At 39.8% G+C, this 15,418-nt stretch overlaps 1 protein-coding gene across 4 annotated transcripts in view; it reads right to left on the reverse strand.

The window, feature by feature from the left end:
* The window catches only part of NELL1 (neural EGFL like 1), an 857,163-nt gene that overhangs the window by 16,248 nt on the left and 825,497 nt on the right, over positions 1 to 15,418 (reverse strand). For all 4 annotated transcript variants that reach the window (XM_073904919.1, XM_073904917.1, XM_073904918.1 and 1 more), the window contains one exon: positions 2,275 to 2,468. In XM_073904919.1, coding sequence (XP_073761020.1) covers positions 2,275 to 2,468 — 194 coding nt within the window. The remainder of the gene's footprint in view (positions 1 to 2,274; positions 2,469 to 15,418) is intronic.

The following is a 15,418-nucleotide window of genomic DNA, read 5'->3' on the forward strand; positions in this document are numbered from 1 at the left end:
TGAAACAAGAGTATGGTTAAAGAGCCAGAATTTATGTCCCAGCCTCGATTTTACTTCTTAGTCTTCAAAGTTGATGCTATTGTAGTCCATTTGGATGCTCAAGTGTTGAAGCTATTTCTTATGAAATTAGAATAAGACACTTTCAGATGCAAATAATGGAAAGAAAAAAGTGGGGTCACATATAAGTTCATCTTTTGGGAATGTCCTACAGAATTTTATTTAGGATTTTTAATTTAGCTCCTAAATCCAGGCCCTCCTTTCCCTCCACAAGCTCTTGAAGCTATGCTATTAATGAGTAACAAATGCAACTGGAAAATAAACCAGCAAAAGATTTATGTAAAGAAATCTTCCTGTACTTTATTCATTAAGGGTGGGGGGTGGGGGGTGGTAGAGGGGAGTTATATTAACAGTATAGGATTACAAGGATTGTTCATCTCTTGTGGCAATTTCAAATTCTCATGACTTTGGAGAGATTTTAGGAGTCAAAGCAGAATATATCAATGTACACTGCTTGGATTATTGGCATGATTAATTAATGAAACTTTGGTAAGTTTAGTGATTGGTAAGTTCCCTCCCATGGGCTTAAATAAAACAAAAACTAAAAACGAAATTTTGGTTTCATACTCTAGTCAAGACTCAACTAAAATATCTTGCTTATTTCAGGGGCTGGGGAACTATAAAACCTAAAAAGGATTCAGGGTCAGGTTGTTGTTCCTCATAAGCTTGGGGAAAGCAGTATTTTCTAGAGAATAAAGGAATTCATTCTTGTTTTGCTGGCTGAATGGAGACCTAATTGCCAACCCCTTCCACAAAACTTCCTCAACTATTCTAAACCACAACAAGCTTTTCCTTCGCTAAAACTTTTGCCCTTTGAGTCAGTGCCCCACACAATCGTTAATATAGTACAAAGTTTAGAGTTTGAGATCAGTCAAGTTGGAAAGACTGCTTAATTGGTTTTAAATATATCAACAAGTATCCACCTGTAGAGTGTTATAGGACATGTGGCCAGATAAGAAAACTATGAAATTTGGGGCAAGCCAGTAGAATTCAACTCCCTGCTTAGATATTTATATCCTGTGATATTTAGGGCACATTATTTGCCCTAAAACTTAAAACTTTATCTTTCGAAGCTGTGTTACAAGAATTAAGTGTGATGCTGTTTTTAAATTACACAGTGCTTGGAACATAGGAGGTACTCAGAAAATGGGGTCACTGGACCTATGTCTGGATGTGTGGAACTGGATGAATGTATAAGATAAAAAATGAGCTTTATGGGGTGATGATCTAAACACTTGGTTTAGCTTTCCTAAATAGGGGCCCCCAGGTCTTTTGGAGGTGTGGCAGACTTGAAGGCAGGTGAATGAACTGAATGACTTTTCAACTCTGTTTCCAGAGAGAACTCCGAATTTATCAGGACACCAGCTCCCTAAGAGGCTACTAAACAAGTCATTTCTCATGGTTCCCACGCCCATAAAGTGCAAGATTAAAAAGTTCCATCCCAAAAGACATAAAAAATACAATGCAAGAGCTACAGTAAAGTAATATCAAAGGAAAATGAATAGGCAAGATCAACAAAAGAAGAAATAAAGCCCAAGGAAATCAAACATTTTAATAGGCCCATTTTGCAAAGCATAAAGCAAAACCGGGTGATGACAGAATTTTATTTTCATAAGCATTAAACTCACTTTTCCAAACAACTTAATGTAAGGAATAGCCAGCCCGGCAATGCGAATAGAAAGAAGACATCATTTACCAGAAAGCCTCATCCTATCATTACCATTTGTTCAGAACAGAGGTCCACCTGTCTCTGACCACTGGAAGCAAGCCTGTGAGCCTTGCTTTTCTGGATGATGTCACCACAAAAATGAGCAAGTTCCTGCAGGTGATCATTTCAGGCAAAGAGTAGTTTTAATCAGCAAGTCTGTGTGTGGGATAAGGGCTCATTAAAGCTCTCACCCAACCAGCCTGAAAGGCAATGCAGGGTCTCGGAGGGAGGACTAACATTGGCTTCTCTGCCCCACTCCCTCTGTGCTTTGCTGTCTCTTCTCAAACACACACCTCACTTGTCACTAACAGCATGACCAATTCAAAACAGGTTTGCCTGCCACTCAGCATCATCATTAGCTGTAGCATGGATCAGAACAGGAGAAGTCTTTTCAGAAACTACAGAAGACCCACAAGTCAACACCTGGGGGAAAGAGGTAGGGTGGAAGAGAAGAGAGTGAAGGAAGGAAAAGAACAGCTACAATTCCTGCTGCACTCTGTTAGTCTCACCTTGCAGGAACAGACAGAACACCTGTCTTCTTTCAAGGTCCACACCTGTCCATTGCGCTTCAGTCCTCCCCCATGGGGGCAGTCACCAGAGCAGGAGGGCCCAGAGGGACAGAGGCAGTCAAAGCCCCCTGCCAGGTTGATGCAGGCAGAATCATTCCAACAGGTATGAGTTCTTAAGGCACATTCATCAATGTCTGCAATAAAGAAGGCACAGAGCTTTAGAATCTAGCCAAGATTGTTATTAGAAAATAGTGATCCTTTACAATAGCATTGATTAACATTTCTGAGCATTTACCTTGTGCCAGGTACTGTGCCAAGCTGTTCACATGCATTATCTCATTTACTCTGCAAAGCAGCTCTGTGTAGGAGCATCTTTTCTTATCTCTATTTTGCAAATAATGAGGCTGAGGCTCACAGAAGTGAAATAACACGCCTACTGTCATATAGCTAATTGGTGGCAGGTCTGACACTCGAACCTGCAGCTGTTGGACTCCAATTACTAAATTATCCCATAGCAGCTCTAAACTAGTTTTAGGATATTCTCAAGAACTATACCATCCAGAGGCCATAAATAGTGCTAATTCATTAACAGTGTAGATACACCCTATGGAGATCTGGGTCTTTTAGTAAAGGTGTGAATAGATTAGCCACTGAGTAGGAACAAGTGGGCAATTAGGACAACCCTGAACCAATTAGACTGCCCATCTTGGTAGGTGCCTTGCCTAATCGAATCCCCTCCATCCTAAGGGCCAAAAGCATTTTTGTTCCCCCCTCCCGCACCCCCCCCACAAGACCATCTGAGAGTTATCCTATGTATGGCATGGATGCTGATGGAAGACACACATATACTTTGCTGTTTTCGAATGACAGCTAAATATGGAAGGAAAGCATAAATCCAGTCAGCCTTCCCTGACATTCAAAGCTTGAGTGACCTTAACAACATCCCAAACACAGAGCTGTCCAGTTCTGGTTTGAGCCTTTTCCCGGTGGGCTATCTATTACCTCAAAAGGCAGCCAATTCCATCACTGAATAACTCTTTTAGAAATGTCTTCCTTAAATGGAAATGAAATCTATTTTCCAGTTACTTCTACTTATTGGTCCTAGCTCTGAGACCACTTAAGAAAAGTTTACTTGATTTTTCTTATTTATGACAGACTTTACACTATGTAAAGATACTGGTCATATGTCAGAGTCTTCTGCTCCACCGATTAATCTACTGCCATGTCCTTCAAATATCCTTCAGATGATGATAACACTGATTCCAATACATTTTTACCAAGTCTTCTAGGCACAAGGTTTTTTTGCACACTGAGTATTATAAACGTTGATGATGACATATAAGACACTGTCCTTACAACAGTGATAAGGATGAACACAGGAGTACACAGAGATAACTATTGGTAGGCTTCTGATGGGGGGGGTGGTTTAAAGATTTATTTACTTGAAGGGGGGGGGCAGGGGCAGGGGCAGAGGAGGAAAGAGTCCTAAGCAGACTCCACACAGAGCATGGAGCCTGACCTAGGGCCCGATTCCACAACTTCAAGATCGTGACCCCAGCTGAAACCAAGAGTCAGTGGCTCAACCAACTGCACCACTCAGGTTTAACCCCTCTAGTAAGTTAGATTAAGAACAGTATAAATTAACTTACTCTACATCGTAAATTTTGAGTTAAATATGTACAAGGTTATAGGCATTTGGTTAAGGGTTATGGCTAAATTAAAGAAAAAAATAACTGTAAGTGGCCTTTTTTCTTAAAGTACTCAAAGCAATAAAGTGCTTAAAAAGGCATAATATCAATTTTACTGGTAGTACACTGTGCTTATATATTGTTTCAAAGTTTTTCAAAGCTTTTCCGTGAGTTATGCCATATGATTGCAAGATGGAAATAGTTATTCCAATTTACAAAAGAGGAAACTAAGGCACAGAGATGAATAAGTGGTCAGACATCTAGTACCATGTTGGAGCAAGGGATGTATCCTGGGCCTTCCAACATATGCAGGAGAGTTCTTTTTTGTGCCGACTCAAGGTCAAAAGTCATCTTTCAGAATACTAGGATGTTGTGTGGTTTTATCTACTTTCAACTATTTACCATCTAGATATTGCAACTCATTTTCAAAGATAAGATCTTACATGGATCCTCTTTAGTTGAAATTCTGAGAATATAATGACTCAAAATTTGCTAGAATTTTGAAACTACTGTGACTTAAAAATAATGAGAAAGAAATGACCTATCTTTCCTTGCTGACTGCATTCACTGTTACTGGTAAAATCTTGGCTTCACAGCAGAGGTACAAAGTAGAAAGTGTTACGGAGTTCATACAATATTTTTAGAAGCTAATTTATTCCGAGATTTGTTTTTTGTCTTTGTCCCATCTAATGTAGCCTCAGTAAAGATATTATCATATGGTTTCACTTATTTGTGGAACATAAGGAACAGCATGGAGGACATTAGGAGAAGGAAGGGAAAAATGAAGGGGGGGAATCGGAGGAGGAGACGAACCATGAGAGACTATGGACTCTGGGAAACAAACTGAGGGTTCTAGAGGGGAGGGGGGAGGGGGGATGGGTTAGCCCCGTGATGGGTATTAAGGAAGGCACATACTGCATGGAGCACTGGGTGTTATATGCAAACAATGGATCGTGGATCCCCACATCAAAAACTAATGATGTATATTGTATGGTGACTAACATAACATAATAAAATTAAAAAAGATTAAATTAATGAAAAATGATTCCTCCTTTGAAAACTGTGGAAATGAACCCAACTTAAATCACCTAGGTCACAAGTCAACTATAATCTGACCTCAGTTACATCTTCACTGTTCCTCCTCACACCCATGTTGTTCCCAACACATTTGACCATAAGGTGCTCCTACCTAGAAAACTTTCTCAGCTCCCTAGTCTTCTTCCTCTAACTCTTCCCACTAAAAGTAGCATTGGATGTGGGAATCAAGTGACCCGTTTGAAACCATGCTCTTCCATTTAATCGAGTGCCTACTACGTACAAGGCATTTTACCCATGACTGTATGTCTTTGGTCACATTACTTAGCCTCTCTGACACTTATTTACCACCTGTTTAAAACCATACCCAACTAATTTATGTTATTTATTTATTTACTTATTGAGAGAGAGAGAGAGAGAGAGAGAGGAGAGCAGGGAAGGAGAAGAGGAAGGGGCATGGAGCCCAGAGCCTGGCTCAGTCTCACAACCCTGAGATCATAACCTGAGCCAAAATCAAGAATTGGAAGCTTAACCAACTGAGTCACCCAGGCACCCCAATTTATGGTCTTTTCAAAATAAAGCTGCAGATAACATAAGAACTCGAATATTTGTTTCTTGACTTAAAGAACATGGATATTTAAGACAAAGTTTAAGCCCTACCTCCTCAATTAAGCATCTCCCAATATTATGCCAATTCATAGTAATCATTCACCTCCTTGAACTCTCATTGCAGGGACAATGTTGGTGGTATATCCTATCTTGGAACAATACTAAAGTGGTATGTTTGCATTATTCTCAACTCCTCGGTTTTTGCTAAAGTGATAATTAAAATATTCAGTCTTACACTTCTCTCATCACATCTACAATCTAGTTTGGATGTCCAGGAGATACAGATAGAAAGTAAATTGATAGATAACCTGATGGCTCATCACACATGTAATCATAAAAAATAAAATTCAGATTTCTCTGAACTCTGTCTTAGCTCAGCTCCTCACACTTGTGCCTCCTATCTGGTCTCCCTGACTCCAGTCACTTCTCACTCTAATCCCATGATTTTTGATTGTGGGCTCAATAGAAACATCTGAGGAGCCTTTAAAAAGTATTGGTGCCCAGGATCACTACCACTAGACTCTGATTTTTTTTTTTTAAAGATTTTATTTATTTGCTTGAGAGAGAGAATGAGATTGAGAGAGAGAGCATGAGAGGGGGGAGGGTCAGAGGGAGAAGCGGACTCCCCGCAGAGCAGGGAGCCCGATGCGGGACTCGATCCAGAGACTCCGGGATCATGACCTGAGCCGAAGGCAGTCGCTTAACCAACTGAGCCACCCAGGCGCCCCTAGACTCTGATTTAATTGGTGTAAAGTAGGATCCAGACTTCTGGGCTCTGTTCAGCCAGATGAGAATCACTACCCCAAATACCTTTCACAGGGGAGTGGTGTTCTAAAAAGCAAATTTGTCCATGTTACTCCTCTGCTTATGACCTGTCAGTAGTTCTCTGATGTTTATAATGGAAGATTTAAATTCCTGGAATACCATAGAAGCCTTGATCTAACATTTCAATTGTTAGCTTTTGTCTCATCTCCTTTTTGTTCAAAAGCAATGGGTTATCCACAGACAGTTCATGTTGTTTCCTCTGTCTGTGCCTTGGACATGCCTTTTCTTATTATGGGAGTGCTCTCCCCATCCCTACTCTACTTTTTTTAGCCTGTATGGAATGGGTTGACATACAAATTAATTAATTAATAAGGTAAGCACTTCCCTTCCTATGCTATCTTCATTCCTGTGGAGTCTTCAAAATCAGGATCAAGCATCACCATTCCTCATTCTGCAAAACAGTCACTATTGACTCTACTTTATCCACAATGCTATCCTTGCATTTATCTCTTAGGAGTTATGTATTTAATATACCCATCCCCATACATAGATAGTGAGCTCATTGAGGGCAAGGACTAAATCTTTTTTCCATTTTCTCTCCTCAGTGCCAAGTACACCAGAATGCACTGTGGCTGTACAATGTATTTATTTAACTTACTTAAATCTAGGAAGTTTATAAACTCATTACTATTATAAAGACGATTTTACAAAAATTTGGTCTTATGGGTGTTCAGTAAGCATAAGACATAAATGCAACCTTCCCCTTCAGGGAACACATTTTACTGTTGAGTTTTCATCTGGGAAAGCCCATAAGTCTGGTTCAAAGTACAATAAATATAGCAAAATAGTAACCACACTGAAATAGGAAGGCAACCATCCTTCTTCCCTCTCCACTCCAGTTTCCTGTCAAATGCTTGAGCACAAGGACAGAGGAAGGTCCATTAAAAAAGCACTTCAGAAATTGTCTGGAAGAGTAATTTCAAGATTCCAACCAGTAGCTACAAAAGGATCTTTAGCTTATGGTCTTCTCTAAAATCATCTCTAAATTGGCAATTAGTGGCCAACTATAATCTGATTTTTTAACATTTGGTTATTTTTGCATTTACAAAGTTGCAAGTATATTGGCAGTGTTTTCCTCTCATAAATTAAGAAACCTGAGCATAAAGATGAACACACCTAGTGTGTGCAATAAAAGCAGGGGACTAAATCTGGATTTGCTTTTGCTTCTCCAAAATGAAAGGATTTCACAGTTGAATATAAGACCATATTGCCTACAGAGTTCCATGTAATTGCTTTACTTATGACACAGAAATCTAATTCTGCTTCCATGCAATTTAACAGATTTATGGAAAGCCAGATGTTAGCAATTATGGAAACCGACATTATTCATATTCTTGGTAATACAGACCTGTTTGCTCTGCACAAAGCCAACTTAATCTATTATACATATCCCAAGGCATCCAAAGGGAAGAGGCACCCTATTTACATATTGCAACTGTTGTTCTCTGCTGAGCAAACACAAAGACATTCACCCATGATACTTACCCAAATCATCTGACAGCCCTCCAATGACAAAGAGGCAATGAAACAAAAATCAGGCAAAATATTCCACACTCAAATCTATAATCATTAAAGTGTACTTGTTTTTTCTTATTGTAAGTAATGGCTTTCTGTGATTTCCTTGTGTTTCTCCTTGTAAATTCATTATTTAAATGCTCCATGCTCAGATGAGAATTTCCTCAATAAAATTCTATGGCTAAGCTTACATTAGAACTAATTTTCTTGCATTGACATTTTCACAATTTCTGAAAGCTGTTATTATTGTACTCAATTTTGCTTTAAAAAAAAAGTCTGGTTGTGTCTAGTCAATCTGCTTTGTTCTTTAATTTGAGGTTCCTAGGTTATTTGGGCATGTAAGAAAACACAATTCAGAAATGTTTATATCAGCAGCAATCAAACCAATCCCAACCTAGCCCCAAACAATTTCCCTACCCTTCGAGAAAAATGGCTCTGCAGAAATTTTAATAGCATAACAACTGTAATGGTACCTGCCTCAGGAGCTAAAAGTTCTGCAGGTTGATTTCAGAGATCAAGGGAAACATTTTTGTCAGGGGTTTGGTAGCGGTTAGGTCAAAGGAGTGAGTTTTTTCATAATCCCATATCCACTTTCTTGAATAACTTTCATAACATATCTAGTCTTACTTCCAAACTCAAAACAGGTGATGTGTCAGAGAACAAAATTTAACCTGGGATCTGAATATCCAGCTGTGTGTGTGTTCTGACTTGGAAATCATTACCAGGCATTAGTAGCTTGGAAATGAGAACAGAGCTTGGGGGTTTATTAATGATAGACAAGATAGGGTGCAGATGCCTCTCCCATAGCTAAAGCAATATCGCTTCTTTTACGGTGGTGCACATCAGCCAAATAAGTGAAAGAAACAAGAAGATAAATATGAGGTCTGAAGTGGCTTGCAAAACACAAGGCTAATGAAATTGTAACCTGCACAGAAAGTTTCAGATCCAGAAAAAGAGAGGTGAGAGCCATGTTCTATTGTGTGCTTGTCACACTGTACTTGGATATCGTGTTCCCTTTAGAACATAGACTATTAAAGATGGGGTTGACACACACAGGACCCATCAGAAGAGATCCAAAAGCATAATGAGGGACTTAAACTCATCTCAGTTTAGTGAAACATGAGGCGTTCAGCCTGAAAAGGCAAAGACTAAAAGAAAAGTGAGCCGTAGCTTGGTCTCTTTGAGGTGCCATTATGCATCTCCTAGGAAGAAGTTCCAACGTCCTTCCAGTGTCAACTCTTCTTTGTTCCAGCCTCCACCCCTTCTTGAGTCAGGAAGAAACCCTTTCCTGTGGTGTTTCTCTTACTGCTCAGTGTGTAATTTTGTTACTCTCCAACAAGTCTTGCCCTTTTCCTTTAATTGAGTAGCCTCTCTCTTTAAGCAAAGGAAAAAGAAAAAAACAAAACAGCTTGTTTGGGCTCACCCTTTCCTTACCGATTCCCTACAGCCAGCTCTTGGTTCCCAGTGTCTACCTCTAGCAGGCACCTCCATTTATGCATCTTCATCCTCTTCTAAATGTTTGCAAGCTTCCAAGCGACCCTCTCAAAGTCTAAATCCTGAAGTTTCTCATGACCATTAGTTTACAAACCCAACACTCTTTAATCAGTAACAATTATTTGTTACCGTGTTTGCCATTTCAATCTCAGTGTTCTCTTCTTGACCCTCCTGGGATATGGTACTGCCCTCTTCATCCTCTTACCTCTTCATCCATCCCATCATCAATCATCAGTCATCAATTTACGAACTACACATGTATTTACTGAGCATCTACTCTGTCCTAGACGTAGTGCTAGGGACTGGGGATAAAATAGGCAAAGAATACAGACACAGTCCTACGAGGAAGGACCTTGTAGACTTCTCCAATTTTTTTAAATTGTTAACATTTCCCAAGGTTCCATCTCTGGTTGTTGGCTCTCTTTCTCCTCAGTGGAAGAGATATAACATACCAACTAAAAGCCTGACCTTTGGAATCCAGAAGTTCTGCGTGCCAGTTAATGTGACCAGTTGTCCCAGTTTGCCTAGGACTGAGGGAGTCCCTGAGATAGCTGACCTTCAGTGCTACAACTAGGAAACTTCTAGGCAAATGGGGACAAATGAGTCACCTGCACCCCAGTCCCATCCCTACAACTACTGTTTGTATGACTCTGGTAAATTTACTTAACATCGCTGAGCCTTGATCCTACATTTGAAAAATGTGGATAGATAATAACTCCTGGGACAATCTGGTAATTTCAGTAAGCATGTGGTACAATGCTTATCATGTAGTAATTTCTCAAAAGTGATTAGCTGTTATTGTTGTTCTTGATCATACTGTTTCTATATTTTTTCTCTCATAGTGTTCATCTTATCTCATGAATTCCCCTGTCCCCTCTTTTCAGGATATACTCAAATCCACACCACCAGTCCTGAGCTCTTTTTAAGCTGACACCTTCATCTGTTCACGGAGGATTTCCACTTGAATTCTATCGAAATTTTTACACAAATTCTCATGGATTTGATCAGTACATTATCCAGCCAAACCCAGAAATGCTAACACTCTAAGATCTCTCTGAGCCCTGATCAGTACATCTGGTGTTAATATTAAGTGACTAAAATTAAAAGAATATAGTTTCTCGATACTCCATGGACTTACCCCTGGTCACAGACCACCTTTATAGGCTGTACAAATTTAGGTGTTCTACTGCAGATGGAGAAAACAATTCCTTCTAAGTAAGAAAACAAGAGTAGAATAAAAGCAGAATAGCTTTCTAAATCAACCAAGTTGGTTTACTTTTTGCCATGAATAACTCATGCTTCTTTAACTAGTGATTAAATCTGTTTAAAATCAATGTAATTCTGACCAGTGGAGAAAATAAAAAAATCTATAAATACTGAAATACTTGCTATCCAAAGGGAATTTTACTGCACAGAGAGGTTATCTAGTATTGATGCCAACACCCTAGATTTATGTTTTTATATATCTGCTTATAGGTGAGTGAGTGGGTTATGGTAGAACTGCATCTCCATCCCAGAGTAGAACAGTTATGTTTTTACAAGCTCCTAAATGCCTAACACTGAACCATACATGTTCTGTTGTCATATTCATTTTATTGTATAACAGAGTTTCACCCTCAACTGAAAAGAATTTCCCTCTTGCACTTTAATTTTATATCTTTGTTATGTCATATGCAGAGCTGTGGGTGTACTTTTCTAACTTCCTTATTCATTCAAAAGGAATAATCTGGTCTTATTTACCTTTGTGTGTCCCACAGCACCTTACAGTGTCTTTCGCCTGCTATGAATTACGTGCACATGTGTTAAATTTGAATCTGGTTGAGCTGTGATTTAAAAAAGAACCCTTGTCCTTTGGGGACCTCTGTTTTCTCTTTGGTAAAGAATAGGAATTGTATATTTTCTAAGATCTTGTCCATTTCCAGTTGGTATGATTACTTTTTACCTTTGTAGGACTGTTTGTAATTCTAGCGTTAGACTATGCATGGAACAGACGGAGAACAGGATAGAGGAGAATGGAAGAACCCAGCTTCAGGATGACAAAGAGATTTTTTTAGAATTAAACAGTTTTTCTTGGACAGTCAATATTTATTGAAACATCTCGTATCTCTCTTAATGAGTGTTTACAAGCAGGTGCCAAAGAGAGAAAGTAATGAAGAGAGAAACATGGTTTTTCTATCTGCTTTGAAGCCTTGGAAAATGAAGTCCTTGGTGACAAATACACATGGGGCATCCAGGTGGGGTGAAAACCAAAACTAACCCTCTATTTTGACAAATCATTCTTTCAAACAGGTTGTCAGATGAGAAATTATTTCTTCACAGAGAGGTTACAAAGTAATTTCATTTACTACCAGAAACATCCTACAACTTACATAAAAATCAAAGGTCAAAAAAATGGTGCTATTCTAAAACCAGGTCTCAATCTAAACAACAAGACAGTCCGATTATAGACCCTAAGAATTCAGAGACCTTCCATGCCTATTATTTATTGTCTCCTTCAATCACTCTGTTTATTTTGGCCCCTAACTTCTAGGAAGTTGTCAAAGCTCTTCCCAAAACTCTTCCTCAGTAGGAGAGTTAGGACAATGACGAAGGATAACAATTTGGACAATTGTGCCACGAAGGGCAGTATCTACTGAGAGAACTAGCAAGCTATAAATAAATCTTAACGTCATCTCGTGGTGTCTTTTCTTGGATGATCTCTTCTCTTGGATCTTCTTCCTCTCTTCATATTTCTTCTCCTAGTCAACCTAAGTAGTAAAAATAGACTTGGGGCTGTCTTCCATTTTGAAGGGATATTCTCTGGAAAGATCTAGAAGGCATTTGTGGAGTCAAGGGAAAATGAAGCAAGAAATAAAGAGATTTCAGCCCACTCTGCTCTAGGCTTTTAGGAAACAAGTTCTGAGTATTTTGAATGTTTTTTTCTTTTTGTGTTTTTTACCCTAGAGAGGGGAGGTAAAACTATAAAGACCAAAACTAAGTTGGTTTCCAAAGAAAAGCAAAGGAGGCCACTGACAAAGATTCTCTCTTTGAGCAAACTCCAGTCTGGCTCCTCTGAGCCCTCCTCTTGACGAGGCCTCCACCTTGGCCTATAAACATTGCAGACTCTCAGCACAAATGATTTTGTGTACCCCACCCCACCACATTAAAACATATGAACAAACACTAGCATAGCTTCTACATGCAAGAGTGCATTCCTAAAATCAAGGCTCAAGCCCCCATAAGTGCCTGCACGGGAAGGCTCAAGGCTGCCAAAAAAACTTCCTGTTTGTTTCAGCCAACACCTGTATATACGGCTCCTGTGTCCCCGTCTCTTCAGAACAGTAGGGGCCTGACTCCAACAAGGGCTGGCTAACCACCCACCCAGTAATGCAGCTTACATCCTCCTCTCCATTTCTCCCGTTTGGACCATTATAAAAGCATCTTACTGTCTTCTCTACCCACATCTCTTCAAAGAGAAGCCAGGAGAACAATCTGATCATACCACTCTCATCTCAAGGATTTTTTAGCAGGAAAATGATGCAGGTGGAGTTCCTACAAGGTCATATATGTAGGGATTTGCACAAAATTAAACTTTTGTGCAATTAAATCTGTATTTTACGTATATGTGTCCCCAAACTAACTGCTTTAGTTAAGTCATTTCACAACTTCTCGGCTGAGAAATTGGTACTCACCATGTGGCAGAGAACAGACCTCTCTGTTTTTCATTTTCTCCTGTAAAATGGGGAATCACACCCAATTGGAAGGGTTGGAGCAAGACGTTACACATAGTAGCTGTATGATAAGAGTCATGATCAATCACCAGCTACCTGTGATGGCCTCACTTTTCTCAGAAGAGACGTTCTAAGTGAAAGGAATAAGAGGAGCAAAACGGCACAGGTGTGGAAAATCACAATGACCTATGTATGATAGAGGGTTTAAAAGTGTGTGAGAAATATTACTGTATTTAGAGCTAAATAATATATTTATATAGCAGTGTATACAGATAAATACATATGTTAACAACATCGAGATACTGATATTATGAAGTGAGATTCACAACTTTAGTGCCTTAGCTTAGAACACAAGACCCTTTATAATCTGGTTTCCACCTCTATTTGCTGGGCTCCTTTCTTGTTCCCCACCTACAATACTGTCATATGACAGCAAATACTTTATTTACCCTGGAAATTTCACCATCCCTTGGACACATTTAGATCTCTTTCATGACTCTGCTCCAATCAGACTGCTATTCCTGCCTGGAATATTTACCCCGATATCTATTTTTCCCAGATAAAAATTCCTTCTTATCCTATAGACCCAGTGAAAAAAAATCATATTTTCTGTGAAAGATTCCTATGTACATTGCCATCCCCACATGCCCCGACCCGAGAAAGAATTAGTAATTTTTTCCTTAGAGTCTGATTTTTATTTACTTATATATCTAATCACAGCTCAACCTCCCCCAAACCCTACCCTTTCCTCTTTCCCCATTTCAGACCGGAAGGATATTCCTCCTTGTGTGTCTAAGACTTAGCACATAGACTAGCACAGACCCCCTCAACAAATGCTCACTGAACAAGTGAATGGTGATTTTTTTGTTGACAGTGCTTTGTTTGGTTTGAGTACAATCATTTAAAATTCCCTGCTCATAAACCCAGAGGTAAATATTTCACAGCAACATGAGTAACCTCAGACTAAAACAAACAATTCAATATTTATTTTGAAGAAGTTGTAGATGCCAATCTCTGAGTTGCTGCATAGACATGATCTTTTGGCTCTAAGACATTCAAGCCAGAAGTTTCTGTAGTGAAACAATTGCTTCCACTGAGCTTCAAGAGGTAGGAAGCTGGCACCTACATGTAATTCAATACCAAAAAGTGCTCAGAAACTAAGAAAGGCAGGTGAACATCCCCTGAGATCAAACTGTGGATCCCCAGGTGAAAAACATCAAGAAGTTAAATCAGGGTGGTGACTGGAAACACCAAGGCTGGATCCTGGTATTTCAATGGTGGTTTTTCCATTGTTGGGGTCAGATCTGAGACCCCGGTGAACACCAGGGTTCCATTTCCTCCAAAGATGCATGTGACACACATATACACAAACCTGCATTCAGTTTCAAGGCATTCACGCAGCCCTCTGAAGGCTTTCAACGAAACCTTCAAGGCAATGTGGTTCTCAAACATGAGTGGGCATCAGAATCACCTAAATGGGGCTCATTATGAAACAGATCACTAGCCGAATCCCCAGACTTGCTGACTCGGTAGGTCTGGGGTGGGGTAGAGTGTTTTCATTTCCAATGACTTCCCAGGAGATGGTGACACTGGCTGATCGTACTTCTAGAACCACTGCCCTAAGCTACATGGAATTGAGTTCACAGTAATGTTAGGAAACTCTTTTCTAGGAATACCACACTCATTTTGTTGTCACCCAGTTAGGACTGTCAACTGTTTAGGAAGGAAGTAACAAGAACAACGACAATGACAAACCAAGTCATTTCAAACTTAATAAAGAAGATTTTGCATGTTACAAGCTTCAAGATCCTATGCAGGAGGAAATCAAAGTGCCTCTGTTGTTACTTGATCTTTCCAAAAGAGGCCAAGTGCGCAGTGACAGGGAGGATTTAAAGGAAACCATAACTGCACAGCAAAGCACCTTTCAGGGAAACACAACAGCCTTTTTCCCAACTGCTACTCCTCCTGTGAGACCAGGCACTGCTCCACTCGACCCTCCCATCCAGGCCATCCTCACAGCTCCCATCCCCGCTTGTTTCCTTTTCTTAGAACTCCCACTGGGCCTGTTCACACAATGCAAAATTGTCCCCCAGGGCCTCTGGAGCCCTGCATCATTCCTCTTTACATCCCCAGAGCCTAAGTAAGCACCTGGCATCTAAGTACTGCTTTTGAGTTGCCGTGGCCCCAGACAGCACATTACCGAGTCTTCATTTACCACACTGTAAAGGAAAGCAATCTTCTACATTATTAATAAAAAACTAGAAGTTA

Source organism: Callorhinus ursinus, unplaced genomic scaffold (assembly GCF_003265705.2).
Source record: "Callorhinus ursinus isolate GAN/ISIS: 27379988/994484 unplaced genomic scaffold, GSC_fseal_2.0 scaffold21, whole genome shotgun sequence".
Lineage (NCBI taxonomy): Eukaryota > Metazoa > Chordata > Mammalia > Carnivora > Otariidae > Callorhinus > Callorhinus ursinus.